The 27104-nt window shown below is 41.0% G+C and overlaps 1 protein-coding gene across 9 annotated transcripts in view; it reads left to right on the top strand.

The window, feature by feature from the left end:
- Positions 1-27104, top strand: part of ZNF385D (zinc finger protein 385D) — a 571924-nt gene that overhangs the window by 241983 nt on the left and 302837 nt on the right. For all 9 annotated transcript variants that reach the window (XM_083705882.1, XM_083705891.1, XM_083705890.1 and 6 more), the window contains one exon: positions 2278-2556. In XM_083705882.1, the coding sequence (XP_083562008.1) occupies positions 2278-2556 (279 nt within the window). The remainder of the gene's footprint in view (positions 1-2277; positions 2557-27104) is intronic.

Below are 27104 nucleotides of genomic sequence, written 5' to 3'. Positions count from 1 at the left end.
TGTAAAAAGGTTGACTACCCCTGTTCTATACTGACTGGAAGCAGCTCTCCAGGATTTCGTATAGGAGCTTTCCCCAAGCCACTCTATAGATGCTGGGTACTGAAATGGGGACACAAAGCATACAACTAAGCTATAGCATTTCCCCCATTTTGCAGATTGAAAGAGATATGTTTTTCTGACATCATCTAAAAAATTCATGACTGATCTCAGAGATACAACATGATCCTATTCTGTTGAATCAGTAAAGTCCATTGAATTCAGTGGGACTTACTTCTTGGTAATTGTGCATATCAAGGCAAATCTAGTACTATAAATACTAACAACTGGGAAACACTGGCTTGCGAATGCTCTAATTGGAGAACAGCCTTTACCAAAGGTGTTGTGCGCGTTGAACTCAGGACAGAACGGAGAAACGTGCTAAGAGGAAGGCATGTTTGGCAAACCCTCCCCATGATCAACCCCCACCCAGAAACCTATGTCCCCACTGTGGAAGGACGTGTGGATCTAGAATTGGCTTCCACAGTCGCTTACAGACACACACACTGTTAAGACCTTATTGATGAAAGACAATCTTACTCGGCTATGAGTGATTGACAAAGAAGAAAGTAGAAGCATAAGTTTGCAGTTAAAGAGCTTTAGAATATCTGGTTTAAGGGGTAGACCATTTTATTCCTTAACATTTTGCTTTTAGCTGGCCTGTGAGCTCTGTTCACCAAAATATCTAAAATCCTGGACACTAATGATACATGTTTTCGTAAACACAACTATAATTTGTGGTTTTTACCAGTTATGGTAAGTTGGCTGACTTAATTTTTGTGTCCTTCATAAGTGTTTTGTCTGAAGTGCCTCTTGTATGTTTAAGCAATGACTCAGAAAAAGCTCTGACATATTTGTCTTTTCCAGTGTTTACTTCCTTTTCCTTTCCCACAAGGAAGCACATCAAAAATGGTGTTTGAAAATTCTATCTGTTCCAGTAATTCTCGGTATTAACACAAGCTCCATCTGTACTTCTCACAGTGTTTTATGTGTCCGAAAATGGATAATAGCTCCATTTTACACAGTATGTAACTCTGGTTACACTGATGTGAAATATTGTAACTTGTCCAAATTGTACAGAAATTTTCCAGCAGAGCTGCAGCTGGAGTCTGTCTTTCTTGGCTGCGACTTAACTTACCAGTTACTAAACTCTAACACTTTTGTTTCTTGGGCCTTTATCCTGAAAATGTGCACAAATCACATTGTCTTCAGTATCGCAGCACACGACTATGCTTTCAGGAGTCTGGCCTTATTTCATAAAGAACTGCTAATTATTACTAGGGATTAGTACATTTTAAATTTCCCTGTTGGATTCTGAGCCTTTAAGATGCAATCACTTAATATTTTGAAGCATTTCCCTGCAGCTAATGAGATTTATGATTACCAAATGACAGCGTTGGGGAAAAACTCCAAATATCACAAGATCTACTGTGTTAGAATTGTAAAGTTTAGTGCACTACTGTGTGAAGTGTTTAAAATGCCATCCATTCTGTGCTATGCACATGTAAAGAGGAGGTTTGGGAGCCTTAAAAATATATTAGATTTCTTGAATAAAGCAGAGTCTTGGGCTGCAGTCCTTAAACCTGAAGTAAGTCCCATTGAACTTGGTGGTGCTTCTGAGCAGACATGTATAGGATCACACTGTGAGCAGTTCAAATAAGTTATTAATTAGACTATCTTCAAATGTGAGTTAGATTAATAACCTTCAATGTCTGTAATTTTTGAATTCATTATTAGAAATCAGATTTCTCAATTTGTGATTTGGATGAAGACCTTTAAGCTACTCCACATAGTATGTTTTTTCTGTTACAGCTGTGGTCGAGTCTTTCCATACGCTAGAATTAGTGGGAGTAACAGAACTGACTGTGTCTTTTCAAACTACAAGCAATGGGTTCAATTTTTAATGATCTTCTATTTTAAATAAACTCACTGTAAAGAGAATACTAAGCCATCAAGGGAAAATGGAAGCAGTCAAAAATATGATTCCCCACCAGATCTGTAATTGTGTCTTTATATGTGTAGAAGGGACTTCACTGATTGGCCCCCCTATGGCATGTTGAGTTTTCTGACGTTAGGGCCAGGGAGCCACACTAACTAGCCAACCAGGCATTGTTGGTACCATGTGAGAAACACAGCTTTGCTTCATAGACACTAAGTGCAGACCACCAAATTTCCACAGGACAAAAGTGCTAGATGTGCAGTACGCACATCACTCATAGTTTTCTCTTTTGTTTATCTTAGAAACTATGAAGAAACCTTGGAGTCCTAATCCATCTCAGGACAATGTACCGTATACTGCAAATTTCACATGTTTTCATGAAAGAGAAGGCGAGGCAGACCTGACACCTGATGACAGTGAGGAAAAGAAAGAAAGAGAGAAGAAACACAGCAGTTTTACTTTGTGTAATGTGTGCAACATTCAACTGAACTCTGCTGCTCAGGCACAGATCCACTACAATGGGAAATCACATCAGAAAAGATTAAAGCAGCTCAGCAACGGAAATCCAAAAGCTGATAATGGTAAGTTATTTGCTATATTCTGTCTTGTCTATGAGATTCACATGTGAAAGTGCATCAGGTATGCTTTTGAAGTGGTGCTTGAGTCCTTTTTAAAAGGTTGGCAGTGGGTGGTTCCACTTTTAAGTATGGCTAAACCATTTTTGATGTCTTGCATAATTTAGAAGAGTAAGGTAAAGGTAAAGGGACCCCTGACAATTAGGTCCAGTCGCAAGTGACTCTGGGGTTGCGGCACTCATCTTTCATGTGGCCAGCATGACTAAGCTGCTTCTGGCGAACCAGAGCAGTGCACGGAAATGCCATTTACCTTCCTGCCGGAGTGGTACCTATTTATCTACTTACACTTTGACGTGCTTTCAAACTGCTTAGTTGGCAGGAGCAGGGACCGAGCAACGGGAGCTCACCCCGTCACAGGGATTCGAACTGCTGACCTTTTGATCGGCAAGCCCTAGGCCCTGTGGTTTAGAATCTAGAATTTAGAAGAGTAGTGTAAAGTAAAATATTATATTTTAAACATTTCAGAAATATTAAGATTTGGATTTAAGAGTAGAAGCTATGGTTCAAATTATTATTAAATATTCATTAGTGTGGCTTTGATGACATATCTGCTGTGCCTGATCTGTAAGCTGTGAGCTTGTTTGAATAATATTTGGCAACCATTATTCAAGCTTGTGAAATCTACAGGCCAGACTACTACAGTGCTTTCTCTGTGGAGCTTTCCTTGAAGAGTGTCCTAAAGCGTCAGCTAGTGTAAAATGCTGCAGTTTGCTATCTGGTGACATACATATTTCATAAACTTCCTTCCCTGTCAAAATGTGCAAAGGGTAAAGGTATGTGAAAGTGTTTGCAAGAGATTGCATTATGTTATCAAGGCAACAGCTCACTGATTGCAATCGAGTCACACATATTTAGTTGCTGCTGAACATGGATAGGGACACATTCACATACAGATTTTAATACAATACAATAATGCAATAAATAGGATGTGCATTCAGGTGTACATTCTGCAGCAATTAGCCCTGTATCGTAAGTCACTGTTGGTGGATATAGACTAAATTCTGTTCATGGAAATTGACAGTCAATGAAATTATCTCAGGAAGGGTTGCTCTGGTGAGTGAGATAATGCACAGATGGTAAGAGATTTGTTTGTCCTCAGGGAAGTTGTCAGATAGCCAGACTGATTGGCTATGTGCAGAGTGAAGTCATAACCACATGGCCCATGGTAACATGTGTTGAAGAAGCTCTTCCAAGTTAAAAAGTGGTTCTGAAGCAGCAGAACGATAGCAGAAGAGTGGGTGAAAGCTGGCATGGAAAATAAATTATAAAATAAATAGTAGGTTTTCATGTGGGTGAACCTCTTTCCCCCTACCTAGATCATTAACCTTGGTACTGAAAATAAACCATTGTGAATATTCAGCCTACTACTGAATAATTTTAATATCTTGTGAAGGGCTCAATTTGGCAAGTCTTCATCCATTTAGCAGTCCATAATCATGGGCTTGAAATCCTGACATGGGTTGTTAACTTTTTCGCTACCCACAGAATCAAAGTTTGAGGCCCTTTGCAAGTACTCCTCTCCTTGTGTTATGCCTTATTCTGACAGAACTGATCTTTAATTGCATAATTTTGAAACAACTGATGCTTAATCACTATCCACCTTTGTAGTACTAACCTGAAGATGTTTGTAAATTAGATAATTGCATTTAAAAAATCTGTAAACTTGGTGCGATTATTCATTGTTGAATAGCCACGATTTAGCTGTTTTATGAAGGAGCAACTGTAAAATATTAGTTTTGTGGGCATTTTCCTAAGCCGCACACCAGCAGCCACAGGGGAAAATGTCAGGTCTTCTTGGAGCAGTGAAGTGTAGCCACCATCTGTTCTAGAACACATTTGCTACTATCTAAGTGCTCAAGCTTCTCTGTTGTCTTTTCAGATGTTTACTTATGTGCTCTTGAAACTAATGCTCTATGGCAGCTTTGTTGATGCGATTGTTCCTTTTTCTGTTTCTGATGTGAATTATTTCCACACAACATGGAAAGCTCAGGTGGGGTTTGACTATTAGACCTAAGAGTCTATGGACCCATTCATTTCAACGGGTCTATCCTGCTTCTGGTTCACCAGAAGTGGTTTAGTCATGCTGGCCACATGACCCAGAAGCTGTTTGCGGACAAACGCCGGCTCCCTCAGCCTATAGAGCGAGATGAGCACGCAACCCCAGAGTCGTCTGCGACTGGACCTAATAGTCAGGGGTACCTTTACCTTTACCTTTAAGCACCAGCATAACCTGCTGTGTTGGGAAGCTGGGAAAACAATGGTGCCCCACCCATGCTGCCTCACTGGCCACTGTTACTATGGTCTGAAGAACTGTGGCAATTATATTCTCTTCTATTTATGCCTTTCAAAATAGAATTGCTATGTGCTGGCACACCTCTGGGTACAGCAGACATCAACGTTGTGTAAGTGGTGCACATAAGCTTTGTAGCTTTCTTGTTTGCTACCCTGCTTCTATTCTCTGGTCCACTCCTTGGGCATATAAGAAAGCTGTGCCCAGTTTCTTCTCTCAGTCAGAGCTTGGTTCTCTTGCTTATCCTAAATGTGCCACCTTCAGTGTTCTCTCCATATTTTTCCGACTTCAGATATTTGTGCTGACAGCTCTGCGCTGAACAGTCTCTTCTAATTTTATCTGCCACAGTGTTGTACTTCAGTTTCTCCTTTTTTAAGTACACTTGTTCTGCAAATGCTCAGAAACTCCCCTCCACATGCCAAAACTGTTTTAGAAATCTAAGAACTTCTGCTGCAGTGGGACGGAACTGAATTGTCTGTGAAACTTAAGATGAACAACTTGTGACTTGCCAAGCACAGAGATGTCTATCAAAAACCCAATAACTCGGTTTTATAGATCTCACCCATGGCCAAAGGAAAGGTTGCATTCCAACTTCATGTGCCACATGAAGGTTAAAGAAGGTCTAGTATGCTTCATTTTGCCCTAAGTGTGGCACCAGGAGTGTTTCTGAGTGGGTGCTGGGGGTGACAGCTGCACTCACTGCTTTAACTCTTTAAATTATTCTAGTATGGCTGGCATGACATCTGCTCTAATTCTACTTGTCTCATTGGCTTCATAATATATGTCATGATTATGGTTTCCCTACAGTTTCTGAAGGTAGCCTGCCTGCCTGCCTTTTAATAATGACATATTTTTCTGCCTTGACATTTTGTGTGTAATAGATTGGATGAAAACAATTACCAGCTTTGTTCCTTTATCATTTGAACAAACATTGCCCTTTTTAATTCCAGTTAAGTAACATTTTAGGGGAGTTAGTAGTGTATCATTTGGACAGTGGAGCAACGTGGGGAGGGCCCACAGGGGTAGTTGCCTGGGGTGCAAAATGGTTAGGGGCGGAAGATTTCAACACCCAGTGCTGCCTCAATACAGCTATGCACTTCCGTCGCTGGGCTGCATTGAAAATGGATTCTCCATGTGAACCAGGAAGTTACCTCTCCAGACAATGGAACAACTCTTCTTTTCTTATCTCTGCGGCTGCCATCTCCTGGGTGACATGGACTCCATTAAGCAGTTGAATGTGCATGCGTACTCTGTTCATTTACCTCCCTCCCACCCAACCAACCCTGGGTGCTGACAACCCATTCTACGCCACTATGTTTGGATGCATATATCAATCACACATGGTGATCAGAACTCTTTTGCACAGCCCATTCTTCTCTCTGTCAACCTTCCCTAAAGCTGGAGCTCCAGTGGCTGCTCCATTTTATATCCCCTTTGTATTCAACTCTGGCCCATGCATGGGGCAGAGCTGCGGATCCACCCTCCTGATACTGCCGTCATTGCTGGACTGGGCCAGCAGTGACTTTGGGGTTGTTCAGGTACACCAACTGGAGTGCTTAGTTGGCCCTTCCAGTGTATCCATGCAGTCCCAAGCTCACTGTTGCTCCACCATACCCCAGTCACAGTTCAGGTTATCGGCAGTGACATTATTGTCTGGAGAATGGTTCCATCTCATCCCCCGTACCAGTACTGCTCTCAGTTTTTGACCAGTAATAACTGGGTAGAATTTTGAGACAGGCTTCTAGTTTCTAGACTTTCCAGTGTAGCAGCCAAAGCATCTTCAAGGTGCAGCACTGTTGAAAGTTGGTGCTGACAAAGCTTTATTATCTTGCTATTTGGTGAGTTGTAAAACTCATGAAATTAAAGATTTAAAACATTCTTAAAGAGTCCCAAAGAGACTGCCTGCTCTCCTGTTAAAATACTAAAAAATAAGGCTGTAGATTTGCCGAAGTAAAAATTGAGCACAGTAATGAACTATTTTATTTAATTAGCCTGCTGCGGGTGATGATTATGTAGCATGGGAATTTCCTGACTGATTTTTCTGTCTTCTCCATGGTTTAACAATTGGTGCAGTTCCCAATCCAGGGCTCTGTTTCGTAACTTAAAAGAAAGCACCAGATCAAATTCAGCGGTGACAATAAACACATGGCCTTCAATCTGTTGGGCATGGCTGTGGGATACATGCAGTTCTATATTGGTCCTAATCAACAAACCAGAGCAGAAGAGATCATCTCTTCCCTGGTGCCCCATTGCAGTCTCTGGTGGCCGATTAGCAGTTCAGTTTTATCACACCTGAGTACAAAATGTTCTCTCATTCCAAATACAAAATACATTTGTGTTGCTTAACTGGGGATGGTGCTTGTATATATACATCCCAAATAACCAGTTACAACTTCAGAAGTGGCTGACTGATCCTTTCCCAGAAACCTCTCTTGTGTTTTTAAACAAAGATAGGCTGCCTAATTTCACATAGGTGTGCCATTCTCATTTGATAGAGTATTTCTTTAGGTCAGGGGTTGCAAATCTCTTTTTGGGGCCCTGTGGGCACATTTGCATAGTGGAGAACCTACAGTGCACACACTGCAACTATGCACACCACAATTTTGCACATGCACACTCATTCCCTTTCCTTGAAAATAAGGGTGTAGTTGGAGATAAGAGAGAACCTCCTCTCCCCAGCTTCAGTCTCCCAGTGATGGGATAACATCCTCCACAACACGTGAGGCAGCAGGTTAGAACAGGTGGCCCAGGAGAGGCCATGTGGCAGCAGGGGTTAAGTCTGAGGGCTCAGGAGCAAATGCCCAGGGGCTGCTGCTGCTGTCCCAGAACATTTGCCAACTGAGGCAGTTGCCTCACTTTGTCTGATGGTAGGACTGCCCTAAGCCCTACAGATCTTGTAGAACTTCAGTGCCCATTCGTCCCAGCTGGCACAGCCAAAGATCAGGGCTGCTGGGAGTTTGTTACTCGTTGTGTATTAATCTCTCCCTCCCTTTCCCAGGTTGTTCAGGGTGGCAAGCATTGTCCTTCATCTCTCCCCCAAGCTACAAAGGTGACTTCCTAGCAAAGGCTTACCTGGACAAGGCTGGGGCAGGGAAGATGGCGGTAGCCTGTAGCAACACTGGTGTGGGGAGGGGGCTTTGTAGCCCTGTACTGCCACATTGGCTGCTACTTGATTAGACTGAGAAGTCACGATCAGCCCAAGCTTACCTGGTGATGTTCATGGCTGAAAGGATGATTTGCACCTTAATCTCCTTGCTGCTAGCCTGATGCTCTAAACACTATGTTAATTTGTAAAGGAAAACATTTGAAACAACTATACAGATAAAAGAGCTCTGCTGCAATCCTATATCCCTTTACTTAGGAGTAAGAAACCTATTTCTGAGTAGAAATGCACAGGATTGCAATGTTATATAGCTATGTATTGTATTGGTCCCGTGACAAAATCTCAAGCAAATCACAAAAATGTTTGAGTCTGTTTACCTGACAATGTGTGACTAGCTGAAATTTCATGGTTTGCATATAAATGATATGGCTTAGATCTTGGCACGCACACTGGTTTTAGTGGTCCCCTGTAGAACTGGCAACATTTGCACATGTGTGGTGTCTGCATAAATATGCTTAAATATTCAGTTTTCTGTAGCCGGCTATGAGAAAGCCTTACACTTGTGTTTCATGGAACGCTAGCCATTAACAATGCTTTCCAAAGCCCCACGATAATGCTTTGAAATATTACATGTGAACAGAGAGTTTTAAAAATAGGTGCCATAGTATTTCATTATGTTTTATTTGATTTTTATCTCCTACTCTTTTGATGTCAGTGACCCTTGATGCACACAGATGGCTGGGCTATAGCTGGGAAAGCCAAAGAAAAGATATTTGAAGTGCCTGATGTGTTATATGATATATAATACTGACATAGAGAGATGGCATTTAAAGATGTATTACTCATAAATATACTGTCTGGAGAACAGTTTTAAGCTTGTAAAGTTTTATGGACATCGCATATTAAGTTTGCATAACTTTAAAAAAGCCTCAGAGCAGTATTGCTGCAGCACTAAGGACCTGTTAAATGGGTTGGAGTGCTCCAATGTAAATTACTCAAGAACTGAGAGCTCTGAAAGAATCTTACTGTGTATTAGCATCAGTCTGATATTAGAATAAAGTCACTGTTACTTTTGTACATTCTCCCCTCTCCTTTTTTTTTTTTTTTGCAACTGTTTATGTGGTTGTTGGGTTTTCATTCATTTGTCTGTTTTGCTGACTTTACTCAATATGTTTCTCACGGATTGGAATGAAATACAAATACCGGAAGAAGTAGAAAGAGAGAGTAACCGTATGTGATTATGGAGGGAGCATTTCTAAACTCTCCTGAAATGGCTTAGCGAAGCTGGCATAGAGAGTGATGTGTCCCTGCCATAGTTCATCTCAATCTTGAGCTGCTCCTGACAAATCATAGTCGGTTTCCACATCTGCAGGAGAGGCAGATGTGCAGGAGGCTCCCAAAGGAGTCTTGTTGAATGCAGGTCTAAGGAGGAAGGGGTGGTGGAAATGAGACTGTGCTGGCGCTCCCTGTCCTAAGCATATACCCAGATAATTCATTTTGAATAAATGAGCAGAGAGATTATACGTACAAGCACAGGACTCTCTCCATCTGATAGGCAAACCGGGTGGTGGTGCTGTTGGAGTTGAAAATAGAGCTTTCAGTCATCCCAGGAAAGCCCTGACTATGTGTATTTGTATTCTTCGGGTTTTGATTCATACATTCAAAATGAACCCGTGAAGGTTTGGAGCGGGAACTGCTGTTGCCGTTCTACCACCCTCCCACCTCATTTCGTGCATTCACTGAATGTGTGATAAGAGCATTGACGTTGTCTTTATGGTGGCCTGGAGGGGGTCTCCCGGCAGGCACTGAATGTTTGAATCAAGGCTCTGTTTTGAATGGAAATGTTCACCTTCTGCACTCTCTTAAGCGTAGAATAAATTCCTTTTAATTGTGTAACTAGCAATTGGTGCCAGAGCATCAATTATCTTTCTGTCAGTTTTCCTAATTGGCTACTGCTACACATACTCATGACTGTATTGTAAAACTGAATGCTGGCATGTTGGCAGCCTGAGAATGTGAAAGCCTTGTTAGTTTCGTTGCTACACAGGATGAAGAGGAAAGAAAGAGCCCTGACAACTGAGTTCCTTCTATAAATAACCGAAATCTGGCTGTATGGATGGGTGGTGAAGGGCACTTCAAGGACTTTTACATTCTGCCCATATCCAGTGTGTTAGGAGTATCATTACTCTATGGAAGGACGTAGAGAGGGAGGGAAATCTCTTGCATATATATTTTCTGAACATGCATGTCCTATAGCTTTAAATTGAAGTAACTGGGCCCTCCTGCTATTTCACTATATCATTTTACCCCCAGTGGCTGGCAGCAATTGAATAGTGTTCTGTATAAAACTGAAGGCATTGTTGCCACCATTCCAAATTCAAGTAAATCTGATGATATTTTGCATGTGGATTTTAATGCCTGGTTGTGTTTTAAGGTCTCTTCCAAAATACTTTTGAAACGGCAAATATTTCTATTTATATCTTGAAAGGAAGATGTGATCTCACTGGGATTTGAACCCTGGTTCCAAAGAGTCTAGGAATTTCAAACCTGAGTATTAAGCAATTGCTCTGAAATGAACTTGAGAAATAACTTTACTGAAACATTTCTGGTTTTAGTTAATCTGGGCATTACATGTACAAGTAGATAAGCTCTCCCAGTTCTACTGAGGGTGCTTCCTCCCAGTAGCTTTGTTGACAACTTTAGCACAGTCCATAATAAACTGTTGAGGATATATTTATAGATAATGGATTTATGCAGAGCAACAAACACCTCTTCCTATTCACTTCCTTTTCACCGAATAAAGCCAGTTTTTGTCTGTGGATACATTCTTTCTAACAAAGTGAGCTTAGATAAAAATAAACCCCATAGAATCCCTGCCTGCTTTGCTTACAAAGTCCTACATTAATGCTGAACAACTTAGCAGAAAACATTTCCTGTGTTAAAGTATATATTAAAGCTTATTAATTCTTTTTCCTGTACTTTGAGATGTTCCGCCTTTCCTGAAGTTAAAGACCAGCCATATTTCTATTAACAGAAAATCCTGTTGCTGTTTCTTTCATTTAAATGGTATATTGTTCTGTTGTAAGTTGTTCCTCACTATGGCAATGTGTGAGCAATTGTCTGAGAAGATTGGGTTATAAATAATTTACACAAATAGATATGTTTTTGTAGGTGATGGGCACAGCTTTGAGGGTGGAGGCTTCTGGGTGCAATGAGCAGCTGTTTTGCAAATGTCCTTTCAAGTGGAATAGATACCTCAGCCATGTAAATTTGGGCACTTGGCTGGATAACTTCTTCTTCATGCCTCCTTTCGAAAGTCAATAGAGTCCTTGACCCGGTTCATGTGAAATATTAAACCATAATTAAAATTAACTATGGTAAGGCAAATGAGCATCAAACCGTTTGTTTGTTTCCTTCAAACAAACCAGAAGCAGTAAGTTAAGACCGAGTCTTGGCTTCAGCTTGCAATTTGGGCCCTCCACTGCTTATTGTGAGGGCAGTGAGATTGTCCCACCCCACCTGGAAAGAAGACAGCTCATGGGGCTGCCCCTGGATGGGAGGAGAATTAGGCTGCTTATCATGCCACCTTAGGCCAATGAGAGGTGGGCAAGTGTGTTGCATAAATGGAGCTCTTCCCTTCTGCTGCTTGTCACTTAGCAACCCACCCACCCTTTGGACAGTGCAGGATTAACCAGTTGCCATTAGGCACTGATTGGGAACGCTGTAGTCGCTTGAGGTGCATTTTGCCTCTTACTATGTACAGTGGTACCTCGGGTTACATAAGCTTCAGGTTACATATGCTTCAGGTTACAGACTCCGCTAACCCAGAAATAGTGCTTCAGGTTAAGAACTTTGCTTCAGGATGAGAACAGAAATCGTGCTCTGGTGGCGCGGCAGCAGCAGGAGGCCCCATAGGTTAAAGAGGTGTTTCAGGTTAAGAACAGTTTCAGGTTAAGAAGGGACCTCCGGAACGAATTAAGTACTTAACTGGAGGTACCACTGTACTGTTCTGATCTGGGATGTGTGGCTAATTTGGCTTAAATGGCTGCTGCTTTGTCACAACATAGCATTTTGTGTGGGCTGGGGAGGAATTTGGCTTTAAGCTAAGCATCCTGATTCACATTTTGGGAAGGCTCTCTGTCTACCCACCTTGCATTGCCAGCCAACTTGAGAGCTTGGCTTTGTAGGGAAACAGGCTCCCCCCTCACCTCACCTTTTTGGCAGCTAGCAGTGAAAAAAAGCCTCTCTCTGTTCAAAAGATGTGGTCTGGATTTGAGCCAGGGTGGTGTTGCCCAAACGCTGAGAGCAAGGCATTCCCATTCTCTCTACCGAAATTCATCCCACATATGTTTAGTCCCCTGACACAAATCCTTTTGGTCTGTTAATAAAGTTGTGACGGTGTATTCCAACTTTATAGTGGGTGAGTCTTAATCCTGGGTTGTGAGGGCAAGCGTGGAAAGAAACAAACCCACATAATGTTAAGTCAGTCTGTGGCTTGTTTTCTCCCAGTGCAGCAAAGGCAGAACTGAAGTGAGATCTGATGAGCAGTGTGTACCAGCATACCACTCACTCCCATTAAACCAGGGATGGGGAACCTGTGATCTTCCAAATGTTGTTGGACTACAAGCACTGACCATTGAATATGTTGGCTGGGGGTGGTGGGAGTTGGAGTCCCACAACATAGGGAGGGCCACAGATTCCTCATCAATGCAAGGAACCATAGTTTTCACATTACATTTGAACTAGGCCTATGTGAAGATGATTTCATCTTTGCCTATTTTTAGAAACAGGAGTGGGGAGGAGAGAGATGGCGTGAAGGGATAATTTAACTGGTCTGTAGAACTTTCCTTTATACAGAGGAAGACTTGGCATTTTAGAATTCTGACTCATGTGTTTTCCACTTAGGATCTGATTCATTATGGGGAAATTGTGGAAGGGGGTTCCAATGCAAAGTATCATATTTTAATTTTATTTTATTTTATTTATTTACTTATTTATTTAGTTGATTTATATACCGCCCTTTATCATAAGATCACAGTGCAGTTCACAGAGTAAAATACAGGATAAAAACATGAAAATAAGTAAAACGAAAGAGCAAATCAATACCCCCCCCCTTCCCATAGGCACATTTAAAAGGCTGTAGAATATTAATCAGCCAAAGGCCGTGTTGAAAAGGAAGGTTTTTTCCTGGCGCCTGAAAATATATAATCTAGGTGCCAGACAAACCTGCCTGGGGAGAGCATTCCACAAATGGGGAGCTACTACAGATAAGGCCGTTCTCGTGTTGCCACCCTCCGGACCTCACGTTGAGGACACACATAATTTTTTAGACTGCTCCACTCCCTCAAACATGCCCAATGTGCAATTTCTGTAAAACACTTGTGTACTTTTATAAAATCTGATAGAAAGCCACATTTTAAATGAAGAGTATCTGCTATCAGACCAGCTCTATTGTCAGGTAGAGTGAGGCAGCTCAGCTGCTCCAGGTGGCAGCTGCTGGGGACTGGGCAGCAGTGACGAGTTGTTGAAGAACAGAGGTGTGTGCCACACAGCCTGACATGCACCCCTTAAACAAGCCTGCTGACATCAGGTGAAGTAGAGGATACAATTGAAAGTATTATAGCATTATAGAAAAGCAAAATAAAAACATATACAGTGGTGCCTCGCAAGACGAAAAACCCGCTAGACGAAAGGGTTTTCCGTTTTGGAGGCGCTTCGCAAAACGAATTTCCCTATGGGCTTGCTTCGCAAGAAGCAAGCCCATAGGGAGATCTCTGGGGACCTCTTTTAAATGCTAGCGGTGGGGAGCAAAGCCTCCCCCCCCGCCTGCCTTCAAAAGCCCTCCGGGACAGCGGAGAAACGCGCTGAGTTTCTCCGCTCTCCCGGGAAGGCAGGCAGGGGGGACAAAGACTTTCGCCCCCCGCTAGCCTTCAGAAGAGGTCCTGGACCTCTTCTGAAGGCTGGCGGGGGGCGAAAGTCTTTGTCCCCCCTGCCTGCCTTCCCGGGGGCTTTTAAATCGCCCCGGGACAGCAGAGAAGTCTCCGCTGTCCCGGGAAGGCAGGCGGGGGGGGGGGAAGCAAAGACTTTCGCCCCCCGCCGGCCTTCAGAAGAGGTCGGGGGACAGACTGTCCCCGGACCTGGTCTGAAGGCGGTTTCCATAGGAACGCATTAATTGATTTTTAATGCATTCCTATGGGAAACCGTGCTTCGCAAAGACGAAAAGCCTTGCGGAACGAATTAATTTCGTCTTGCGAGGCACCACTGTAGCTTCTTACTTCTGAACAATAAATTAACCAACGAAGCAGTCTAACAGTTAGAGGAGCTACGCATTATGCAAGCAGTACTTGAGACAGATATAAGAGAGACATAGATACTTGTGGTTATTCTTTCTGTTGAAGACAGATAAGGATGTATTATTAATAATCCATTTCATAATGCACATGTAGTACTTAGACTTAAGAGGTTTCCGTAACCCCTTGAATAACATGTAAATATCCACTCTTAAATTTTAGTAATAGGAAAAAGAGGATTTATGTCCTGTTAATATATAGCTTTCAGGGGGGTTACTTTAAATCTTATAATCTACTCAGCAATTAAGATTAAAGAAATGTATCTACACAGTTTTCCTGTCCTATCAGTACTGAAATCCAGAAATGGAATATCAAAGTTTCAAAATATCTGTTTTCATGAGCTCCTGCTGGGATCCAAAAATACAGAATTTGTAAGGGGTGTGGAGAGGAATCAGAATTATTCTATATTTGGCTTCTACTTTAGAATACAGTAAACATTTACATGCAATTGCACTGATATTCTCTTTTTATGAAATCTCTCTCTCTCTCCCTCTTGTATTTTCTTCCTTCAGATGTAGAGGAAATCTGAAGTCCTTAAGAGTTTCAGTTTTATTTGGAGGAGACATAACTCAGAACTTATATAAAAAGATAAATAAGCCGAGACATTATATGTCGGAAGCTGTCCAGAGTGGCTTGGGACAACCCAGTCAGATGGATGGGGTACAAATAATAATAATAATAATTTGGGCCCTTTTTATTATAATTGAATTTGCCTCTACACTACACAGATCTCCTGCAAGACCCCTCCTTACAAACAGTAATGTTTTGCCCCTGAGAAGGGAGGTGGGGACAACCAAATGGTGTTCCTGAACATACTCAGCAGCATCATTTCCAGTTAAGGAAAAGTTGCCAAGATCATTCTTGTATTTATTCTGCTTCCTCATCCTGCTTATTCTCTGGTCCTTCTCAACAGTTGAGTTCCTTGCTTGGGAAAGGACTAGGGAAACTGGGGTGGAAGAGGCAGGGGTGGCCCATCCCGCTTTGCCTTCGCTCCGCTGAAGCCTCACTTACCAGGGTCTCATGGCTGTGGTGTTGCAAATATTAATAATGCACAGTTTGAAGCAACTGGAAGCATAAGAACTGACTCCTTTTTGGAATAAATCATTGCCCAGACCCATAAAAATATTATTCAAACTTTTACTGACAGAACTCTTTAAAATAAAGCAGAATACATCAAATGATATGTCCAAAATATCCATGCAATGTCTTGTGCTGTCCAGCACAGGCTCAGCATCTTACAAAATATGAAATAATCCAAACACACATAAAAGCATAGGTCTCTCTCTCTCCCTGCAGCCTGCATTCTTGCCTCCAGGCTGTTTATTCTCCCTTCAGAAGAGCTTATTTTACATCTTCACTCCGTTGAGTTTGGGAGAAAAGACACAAAGGCAACTCCCTTTAAAATGGAGATATGCAACTCAATACCTTTATCACATGATCTAAGGTTACAAGTTAGCTACCAGAAAAACAACAATCAGCTAGTTAATCATTAACTTAGCAAGAGCTCAAAGTGCTCGCTGCTTTTGATATAGCCTCATGGGAAAACAACAACAACATGTTAAACCTTTTCAATATACCTTCAGCCATTCTTCATTTCTGTGTCAATTAAACCATTATACTTAATGTGTGGTTTCTGGCAAAATCTCACAAGAAGTCTATGAGATCTCCCTGGAAGCAACAGCCACTTCTATCTTTCATGGTAGTGGGAGCAGGTGGGTGCAGCACCCCCTGCCACGGGAGAAGTGAGAAGTGGTGGCAACTGCAAGATCTCTCCAGAATCTGCCGTCACTTCTCCTTCCTTCTTTGGGGGTGGCTGCAGGGACACTTGTGGGGACACCACCCTTGCAGGATTCCACTGCCCAAGGCAGCTGCCTCAGTCTACCTCATGGGCAGGCCAGCTCTAGGAAGAGGCATATTTCACCTATTTGTTTTCTCTTAAAAACTCAAAAAGACAGAAGGTTATTATGAGCGGGGGTTTTTGGGGGGGGAGCTGGAAAAAGGCCCAGCTAAGTGGAGTGTTGCCAGTCATTAGCCGCAAGTGATTTCTTGGCTTCCCTTGGTGATGGGTTGTGTTTTGGTGGAGGGGGTCTTTTTGCAGCCCATTAAGTGTGGCAATCAGTTAAACATGCCTAGAAATTCAGGGGTTGGCTGTTGTCAGTGCATGGCAAGATCCTAGAGGACAAACGGAACAGGGTTTTTCGGATGGGATTCTTCTTCTTTTTCTTTGTAGTATGCATAAATACAGAAGGTGACATGGAAGAAAAGATTAAGAAAAGCAAGGATCCAACACCTTCTCCTCCATGATTTCCCTGCATTTCTATGAATGTATCCTTAAGCTTATGAACATTTTGTTGGTCTGTGGCTTCAATTGTACAATTTAATGTTCAACCCTAGCCAAGTTCTTATATTTATTGTTGGACTTTGGGCTACCACCCAGAAGAGATGCAGGAAACATTCTGTAAATGGTGTCAGGAACTGTGTTACACAGTGATAGCTCAGCAGTCAGATAGCTCAGGTCAAATGCACTTAAGAAATCCAACATTTGAGAATGGTAGGGTCAAAGCTAGGGGTGAACTTAAGGCTTTAATTTTGGCTGTTTGTACCACAAATGGCTTGATTACATTTGGTGGCTGTTCCCAAGGCTTCTTTCCCCTTAATCTTGTTTTTCCCCCCTCCAGAACAAGTGTGCCTGACGTATTCACCATGCAGATGGCAAAGTGTCTGTTCTTTGCACTTGCAAGGATTCTGTTGAAACAAAGGGGCATGGAGAAGAAGAATTACTGCAACCAGTAACTTATGCTTTGGCAGGTCTACCTGCAGATGAGGTCACTTCTGTTCCTTCCACAGTCAAATCTACCCTTTACATGCAATGTGTGGGACAGTCTCCCCAGGCACCCATCCTAACTTTCTCCCTTTATTACTTTAACAACTGTCCTTTCGAAGGCTATGTTTTTGGGGTTTTTTTGTTTTTTTAAAGAAAGTTCTGATTTTTAAGAGAAAAATATCTCAATAAGTGTTTTAGATTTCTGCACCATTTTAACGAAACTTTACCAGTCACATGGAAAACAGGCAAGAAGAGGATAGCGGCTATTTGTTTTTGTTTACTTATAAACACATTGCATTTCCTCTCATAGTGTTCCCAAAGTGGTGACCCAAACAGCTGATCTTTTGCTGCTTCTGTTCCATGCATTCTTCTGGGGCTAAATGAAAGAAGAGATGGAAAAGGATCACTTCCATCCAGATACTATACTACATCCTGGCATGCAAGGGAGGTTGGTGGAGGGGATTAGTGCTTGGCCTGTCCCCAGATTTTTGTCCTGGTTAATGATGGTGGGTGACATGTTCCTGAATTCATCCAAGCAAGCGATTTAGCTGACAAGCTTTGTTGTTGTTTTTTTTAAAGATTTTTATTATTTTTTTTCAAAAATTATATAAAGACAAAACAAAACAATAATAAAAAACAGACAAAAATAAAAATAAAGATCAAGTATAGTTTCAATCCCTTTTTTTCTTATAACTTACTTTCCCAACTTCCTCATACCTCCCCTCTCTGTATTCCAATTTCTATCTTATTAGTTCAGCAAATCCTTTCCCTTAATTTTCGTTTAATTTTTGGCCCTTCCTTTCTTATTACTTATCCATTCTGGCTGGAAACCACATAATTTCTAAACCAACGTCACTCTAACATTCATTAATTTTGCAATGTTTTTTGAGATAGTCCTTAAATTTCTTCCAATCTTCTTCCGCTGTCTCTCTCCCCTGGTCTCGGATTCTGCCAGTCATTTCTGCCAGTCCCATTCTTCCAAGGTGGGTAGATCTTGTGTCTTCCAATACTTTGCGATGAGTATTCTTGCTGCTGTTGTGGCATACATAAAGAATGTTCTATCCTTCTTTAGCACCAATTGGCCGACAATACCCAAGAGAAAGGCCTCTGGTTTCTTCAGAAAGGTATATTTAAATACCCTTTTCAGTTCATTATATATCATTTCCCAGAACGCCTTAATATTTGGGCACGTCCACCAAAGGTGAAAGAAAGTACCTTCATTTTCTTTACATTTCCAACATTTATTATCAGGCAAGTGGTAAATTTTGACTGGGGTCATGTACCACCTATAAATCATTTTCATAATATTCTCTCTTAGGGCATTACATGCCGTAAATTTCATTCAGGTGGTTCACAACTTTTCCCAGTCAACAAACATAATGTTATGACCAATGTCTTGTGCCCACTTAATCATGGCTGATTTCACCATTTCATCCTGCGTATTCCATTTCAACAGCAAGTTATACATTTTTCACAAATTTTTGTATTGGATTCTAACAATTCTGTTTCCAATTTTGATTTTTCCACCTGGAAGCCAATTTTCCTGTCCATCTTATAAACCTCCATTATTTGATAATAATGAAGCCAGTCTCGCACTTTATCTTTTAATTTCTCAAAACTCTGCAATTTCAATTTGTCCCCTTCTTGTCCCAAAATTTCCCAGTATTTCGACCTAGCTTTGGGCCACTATGCGCCTTCTGTCAGCGGAAGTCTGCAAATTTTTGTAAAAAAATGTGAATAATGCCTACAATCAGTAGAAAACAAGGGTGGCATAATGAGATTATTCGTGTATGTGTGAGTTTGAACCCTTCAAACCCTTGCACAAAATTCATTTGATGCTGATGTGAGATAACATTAAAAGCTATTGGTTCTCATCACCTGAAGTGGCTATTTGGGCTTCTCAGAACTTGAGTCAGTGGGTTACATTTCAGAATACTTCAGTCAATAGCTGTGCCCCTGCCCCACCCCCACATGTTTAAATTATATTAAGAGGCAATTTGAAAGTTTAATCAAAAGTGTCAGCAATTGCTGATCATTATACATGCTGAATTAGATCATAGGGCTCTGCAGAGTTAATTGACTCATTGAATGAAATAAAGGAAATAAAGTGAATTGAGGTTTTTCTGAGCTCTGTAAGCAAGTTTGCAAGTGGGATATTGATCTATTTGCTTTTGTGTCTTTTTGCTTGATGAGTCAATTATTTACACATCAGTGAGTCACTAGGCCTCCATAAGCAGCTGAATGTGGAAAGCTGATTTTGAGGATCTCTAGTGATTTGCTTTACGTGATGAGGAACTAACAAATAGTTAACCGATTTGGAAAATCTTGCTAGATAAGCTAAGCTGGGACATTTTCAAAATGGGAACTTTACAATGGTATCTTAGCAATGTAATATATGTGGTCGATTTTTCACACGGATGTAAAAGTTCAAACTTCGCATAGCCTCATTAGAAATAAGTTATGAAGTGCCTAAATCATTGGTTCTCAAACTTTTATTTCCCATGGACCACATGAAAATCGCTAAAGGTATTGGCAGACAACTTAATGGTTCTTCTGCCTGGTGCTGCAATTGCAGTGTATTGTGCTAGATACTGCATGATTTTTAGTTGTGTTTTAATCGTAATTTCATAGAATTCAAACTAATAAAATACATATACAAGAAATAAAATAAGCAATCAAAATGCAATTTAAAATATGAATATTAAATGTGATGGATGTTCCATCTCCTGTCTTCAACCACATACCCACAGGCATGCGGCAGACGGCCTGAATGAGGTTTGCAGACCACTGGTGGTCTCTGGTGGTCTGATGCAAATTGTTTTAATTGTTATGACACAACTCCAGAGTCTTGCTTTACTTAACGTTGGTTCTGAATTATATCAATACTTGGATTCACATCCTAGAGTTGTTGTTTTTTTAAAAAATACAATTTTCAGTGAATCAAAACTTAATATACAATGACAGGAATTTCATGAAAAAACTCCAAAGAATATACAATAGCACAAATAATTTTCAATATAATTAATAGGTGTTATATGACTTTAAAATTCTCCAAGGTACCGCCATGGATAGGTTTTCACTTATACTAAAGAATTTGGATTGGCAATTGCCATTTTGATAAGAGCTGGAACTAGCAGGGAAGTTTAAAATATGAAAAAGGAAGAGTAAAGGAATGGCAGGATTTTAACATTTTATTAAAAAATTATGAAAGCTAAAGAAACATAACTCAGTTGGTTAGAGCATGGTGCTGATAATACCAAGGTTGCAGGTTCGATCCCCCTACAGGACAGATGCATATTCCTGCTTTGCAGGGGGTTGGACTAGATGATCCTCAGGGTCCCTTCCAAATCTACTGTTCTATAATTCTATGAAACTTATGTAAGCCAATAATGATGAATTCATGTGTTCTCTTGCTGTCCACTGGCTCTTCTACTGTTGTTGTTTTCATTGGGCACTTGATCTCACATGGCCATTTAGAGGGAAGAAGCTGCAGGTCTTGGCAAACTGCACAGAGAAACTGGAGCTTTTAACTGTTCTTTGGTTTTGATAACCATTGATCACATTCCCATGGTTTTGATAACCATTAATCACATTCCCGTGGTTTTATGGCCATAAAATGCTGATGAAAAGACAGCCTCCAGTTGTATCTTCATACCAAAGTCTAATAATCCTTCATAAATTTCCCACTCATTTCTAGGAAAACATAATTTGTATGCATACTCTGTTAAATTCAGTGCCACTCATGCTTGGAGTAGACACACTGAAATTAATGGACATAACTAAGGAGAACTTAGTTGGACATAGCCCACCGTAATCCTGTACAGAAAAATAAGCATGAATATTAAATATGTGTTTCATAGGACTTCAGCCATGGCTGGAAATTTTGCTAGCTGCAAACTATGCTGCATGGGATACAAAGCTTTCTCCTGTTCTTGTCCCCCCCGCTCCCTTCATTGAGGGTGGGGAGGAGAGACTTTTTCAATGATCCAGTAACTTATAAAGGGAACAGATTGCACCAGCTCATGTTCTTAGTCACACTGATGTCATGTAGTCATGCAAACGGCACAAAGAGATTCTTATTGCACATTAACTTGTTGTACTTTATCTTCTAACCTCAGTGAAATTTCTTGAGGATTTGCAGATACGTTATATTAAGTTACCAACCGTACTAGATTGAAATGAAAGACAAGTCTATCTGCTTCTTGACAGGTGGCATGCTTAACCATTCTGTTTTATAGCCCTCTCATTTAAAAGGATCAAAACAAGTTTGTGAGGCTGAAACCTGGTACTCTGTTATCCTGATGATGAAATAATCTATTTGTAGTTGCCATAAAACCAATTAATCTGTGATGAAGCAAAATAAAGCATTCTGGCATTTGTGCAGAGCAAGCTCAGGAATGAGTTCCAGAATTAAAATGACAAAAGCAACCGAGCTTGAATATATTCCATTTGTTCCATTAGAAATTAGTATTTCAAATATTTTTAGAAGTCCAGATTACAGTTGCACATGTTGACTTTTATGCATCTACCAATTAATGCATGCTTTGCATTGCTCTATTATTGCTCTCCTGAAAACTAACATGTTTCAATTTTTGGTAGAGCACTTACTGGCAGGAATCTACTGTCTAGTTTTTTCCAAGGTGAAGTCCCTCCCCACCTCCATTTCACCAGCTTGGTAAGGTCAAAGCATGCCACAAAGGAAGGCATGGGACTCATCATGATGCCCTAATGTTCAGTAGGGAATAAAATGTTGGACCTAAGATTTACTTTGTCTGTTTCCCCAGCATTTAGAACAGTTAGCGAGATGTCAACTATAAACATCATAGAACATGTAGTATCTATATATTTAGAAACAGACGGTAGATGTTCAGTGTTCCTGACTGTTCTTGTGTTTGAAATATGGCTCTAGTCAGGGATTTCCTTTATTAATATCTTACATTGTGCATTTGATGACATGGGCTGTAGTCCATGAAAGCCTACACTATTTTAGGTGTCACAGGACTCTTGCTGTTATTAATACTTTAAAGACAGACATACAACAGGGTTTACATAGTAGAGGCAACCAGACCATATGCTTAAAAGCTTTCTCGAAAAACAATAAAAATAAACTCATATTGTAAGAATATTCTTCACAACTGTGAGCAGGGCAGTGGAGTGGGGTGAGTGAAGACAAGCTACAACAATTAACTATAACATTATTCACTCCTGCTCCTGCTCAGGCTGCACAGAAAAAAGCATGTTGGTTTCTGAAATTCATTCTGATTGTGCAGATAAAATATAACTGATACTGGGAGCCAGCACGGTGTAGTGGTTAAGAGTAGTGGACTTGTAATCTGCTGGGTGACCTTGGGCTAGTCACACTTCTCTGAAGTCTCTCAGCCCCACTCACCTCACAGAGTGTTTGTTGTGGGGGAGGAAGGGAAAGGAGATTGTTAGCCGCTTTGAGACTCCTTAAGGGGAGTGAAAGGCGGGATATCAAGTCCAAATTCTTCTTCTTCTGATAGAATTCTACAGAATGTGGTATTAGTGTGTGAAAAGAGCCAAGATTCCATGATTCCCCAGGCATGCACCCATGATCCAATGATCCTGGCACTCAGGTATCTTCACTTGGTCACAAGTGGTTAATAGCCAGGTGCAAAAGGCGCCTTGTGCCTGGCTAATTTCGAACACTGATGGGAGCTGACCTTGGGTCAAGCTCAAAAGCAGTGGTGCTGAAATAGCCTTGGGGTCCTAACAGGGAGGGTAGTGGATACAGACCAGTGGGAGGGTGTGCTGTTGCTGCCCTCACACAAAATAGTGTCCTGCCCTTAGTTTTGGAGAGGAGGTGATGTTGGGAGAGAAGGTGCTTAACACCCTCCCATGTAACAGTAGGCAGAGTTGACAGGATCAGGGGGAGCATTTTCAGCACTGTGTCGAAGACTCCCTGAAGTGTGGTGCCAGCCCTGACCTTCAGACATAAACAGTCCCGAGAAAAAAAGAATGATTTTGCAGAGGCTTCTAAGCAATAGGACAGGTACCTGCAAGTTCCCACCACTTATTTCACTTTCATCTTTGTTGCTGCCTAATGTACTACAAGTCTCAATTTTTCTTTCCCTGTTTGTGTGAAAAGTAAAAGGAATGAAAGATTCTGCACAATAAAAACCCATTAAAGTGCAATGTATGAATTATAATGCAGTGTTCAAACTTTGGTCTCATCACAGAAGTTATTTATTGGTGCAGAGTTCCAGAAGCTCAGAGTAACCAAAGCCTATTATACACGTTTCATGTATACATCCATAATGACATAGATGTTCTGTTCTCTAAAATACAATAACCATACATTTGGGTATCTAACAGAATCATCAGTTTTAGTTCCCATGGGTAGTGTTTGGCTTAAAAGTACTGTTGGTTTTGAGTTATGGGTCTCCTCTTCCTCCCCCTCTCCTCCTTTTTCTTGTTGTTAAAACAATTATCTGCAGACATTTCCAGATTATTTCTTACTCTGTTTTGTGCAGCTCTCCAGGGCAATTGGTGTATGATGTATCGCAGAACAAAAATAGTTTAAAATTCAACCCCAGGGCTTGATCTTTGTTGCTTATTGGAGGAGCACCGTTTAGCAGCTTTGCCTAGTTTATTTTCATAACATTTCCACATGTAGGTCAACTCAGGATGATATAATGATTTGAAAGAAATGAATACTTTACAGATGACTATGATGACAATGTGTGTGTGTGTGTGTGTGTGTGTGTGTGAGAGAGAGAGAGAGAGAGAGAGAGAGAGAGAGATAGAGAGAGAGAGGGAGGGAGTTAGAGACACTCTGTTTTGTGCTGGGAGATGTTCTGAAAAGATTATTATTTATTATTGTTATATTTCCCCATGAATATATTACACCTTGTCTCGTGTTTAACCCCCTCTCCCAACAAATGGCCACTCGCAAAAGTTGTGGGACCTATGAGCAAGTTTAGCCTAGCAAAATGAAGCATATATGACAGATCTGTGTTCCAGTCTCATTGTTGCTGTTGTGTGGTCTTCGGTAAATTGTTTACATCTCAGCCACAGCTGTTCAGCTGTAACATTAAGGTGAAAGATGACACTCCGGTTATTTGAATTCTAGTAAGTCTTGGTCCACATTAAACCTTCCCATTTCCTGTGTGTTTCCACCTTCCTTTTTTGTTTGTCATCCCTTCTTACCTCCTTCCTGTCCCCCCTTCCCCCTTTGTATACCTTCCCCCTTTTTATTTCCTACTTCTCTCCAGGTTTCATTGAGAAAACCACTGGATGCTGAACTCTTCCTGGTGATAGAACTTGCCATAGAACTATAGAATTGTAGAGTTTTAAGGGACCCTTGGTATCATCTAGTCCAACCCCCTGAATTAGCAGGAATATGCAGCTGTCCCATATAGGCATTGACCTGCAATGCCATTGAATGTTGTTGTGAGCATCTGTCTGTCTCAAGAGACAATGGAGTGCCCCCTCTGGGGGTGAAGTCAAATTGTTGCATTAACAGCACCAAAGTGACCTCCCTAGGGTGCAAGCCTGAGCAGACTTCATGGAGGTTACCCGAACAACAAGACTCCACTCTTGGCCTCGCTGATGTGGTCCATAGGAAAGCAGAGCAATACATTTGGCACCAGCTTGGATGCAGGAGTTGGTGAAGGGGGCACACAAGGCATCATTCAGCCGTCTTGTATAGGGTTTACTCCTTAGCCTTTTCTTCTCCTGAAGATGTCCTGCGAAGCAGCCAATGTTTAGGATCAGAGGTTTCCTTCTCCTAGTTGGGCTGCCTTCCCAAGCCCCATCTGCCCCTCACTTCCCTCTACAGCACATGCAGAAACAATCTTCTTAACAGTTAGACCCACTATTGGTCTTGTCCGCTGAATCTGCTAGAGCTTCTACTTTACCTGGAAGGAAACCCACATGATACTTGCATGTTTCTGTCTGTGGAACAAAAACAATTTGTTCCTAAACACTCTTCATACCAGTACAAATTTGACACGCAGTTGGTATTCTTCAGAAATAACATTCAGTGGTGATGACACAATGTATTTGGAAGCTATCCTTTAGGTAGTGAATTTGACTGGACAAATAAATTCCCTTTGCTGGGAACTGGATTGTAGCCAGACCCCCTCCTTCCCACACCAGTAATAATCGAGCACACAACAGTTTTGTATGTTTTTAGTTTGTTTCACTCTATTTCCAAATGAATTATTTTTGTGTCCATTACAATAACTCTAGCCTGCATATAGTGGAGCCGGAATATTAATCAGAAGTCAGGTGTGAGGTTTCTCTAGAGGTTGGAAACAGCTGTTTCCACTTAATAGCTAGCTGCACAGTCAGTTGTGCTACTACCTGCGTGCACAAATATCACATTTCACAATGCATTAAAGCCCCTTTTTAAATCACTTGACCTTGTGATAGATCAAAATACATTTTAATCCATCCAGTGTGGTGATATTACATTGTCCTAGCATGAATATGTAAACGACATTCATTTGGAAGAGAGCTAGTGGATTCTAAACCCCATTATCCCAGTTCTATCATGTAGTTATGATTGCTAGTTTCCCCCATGGTCACTTCCATTAGACGGTAAAAATATCCCTTTGCAGGTGTTGCTTCTCCCCGTCCTGTTTACTCATATAGCACTGTGATACGATGAGCTTGAAAAATTCCTATACAGCTATTAGAGGTACAGTTGACCTGTCCTCTGTTGCATCTGCTTAAGGTAGCCCAAATTAGTTAACATTAAAACAATTTGCCACAACATTTAAATTCTGCTTATGCCTTTTAATTTTATTTGCACTTGTATCATAATTCCCTCTAAAAGGGAACTCAAATTATTGGAGGCATATCACTTTGGAAGAGAAACCAGGCGTACAAAAATAAGGGAGTGCTTTTTTGCATATTTGAATAAGTCTGTAAATGGAAAAGAAAAAAGGCATTTTAATAATTCTCAGATGTGGACCAACATGCCCTGTGAGTTCCTAGAGGGCTTTGAGATAAGAAAATTTAATGTGTCGTGTTGTCTGGATAAAGACCCACACTGAATGCCAAAGAGAGAAACTGCTTTATGTGCTGCTGGCTACCTTTTGCACTGATGGAGGCTGCCTATTCAAGGATTTCATTTGGTCCACGTTTTGAATACCTTGGTTGGAATATTTAAGAAGAGGCTGTATGCCATCTGTCAGAGATGCTGTAATTGTATTCTCCTAGAACAGGAGCTTGGTCTACATCAGGCATGGCCAAACTTGGCCCTCCAGCTGTTTTGGGACTACAACTCCCATCATCCCTAGCTAACAGGACTAGTGGTCAGGGGTGATGGGAATTGTAGTCTCAAAACAGCTGGAGGGCCAAGTTTGGCCATGCCTGCTCTACATAATCTTTAAGATCCCTTCCAATTTTATGATTCTATATGTGTGTTTCTATTGCACATATATGATTCTGTATGTGCATCTCTATGTAATATTTTTACTTTTCTTTCAAAATAACGTGTGCATGTGTAATCATGTTGCTACTTATATAAATCTGGAAGTATTTCATTGTGCTTGAATAAAGTATTGCAGTTTAACACAAATCTCACATATCAACACAAATCTTTATTTCATATCCAAATTATAACCTAGTGTCAAAAACGGATGTTTTAGACATCCTAGCATGCACACCCTATTTTAAAAAAGCACCTCATGCTTTATTAAATCAACATTTTTATTTTTATTTTATTTTACCATGAAGTCTTATAATGCTTTAAAGCATAAAGAATTCATGCAAGTCATGCAAAAATAGCATGGCAGCAATAAACACAGGCAATTCTTTTATACCTGCTGTTTTCTAAACCTTCATGTTTGACGTTTTAAACATATTTTTCAATATACTTTGCTCAGGAGCCTGCCTTCCTATCAAAACCAACCCTAACCCTTCCAGACACCTTTCAGTGTATCTGAAGAAGTGTGC

Source organism: Podarcis gaigeae (genome assembly GCF_964106915.1).
Source record: "Podarcis gaigeae genome assembly, chromosome: 12".
Classification (NCBI taxonomy): Eukaryota; Metazoa; Chordata; class Lepidosauria; order Squamata; family Lacertidae; genus Podarcis; species Podarcis gaigeae.
Note: the sequence above shows the minus strand (reverse complement) of the source record. Positions and strands in the feature narration are given on the sequence as shown.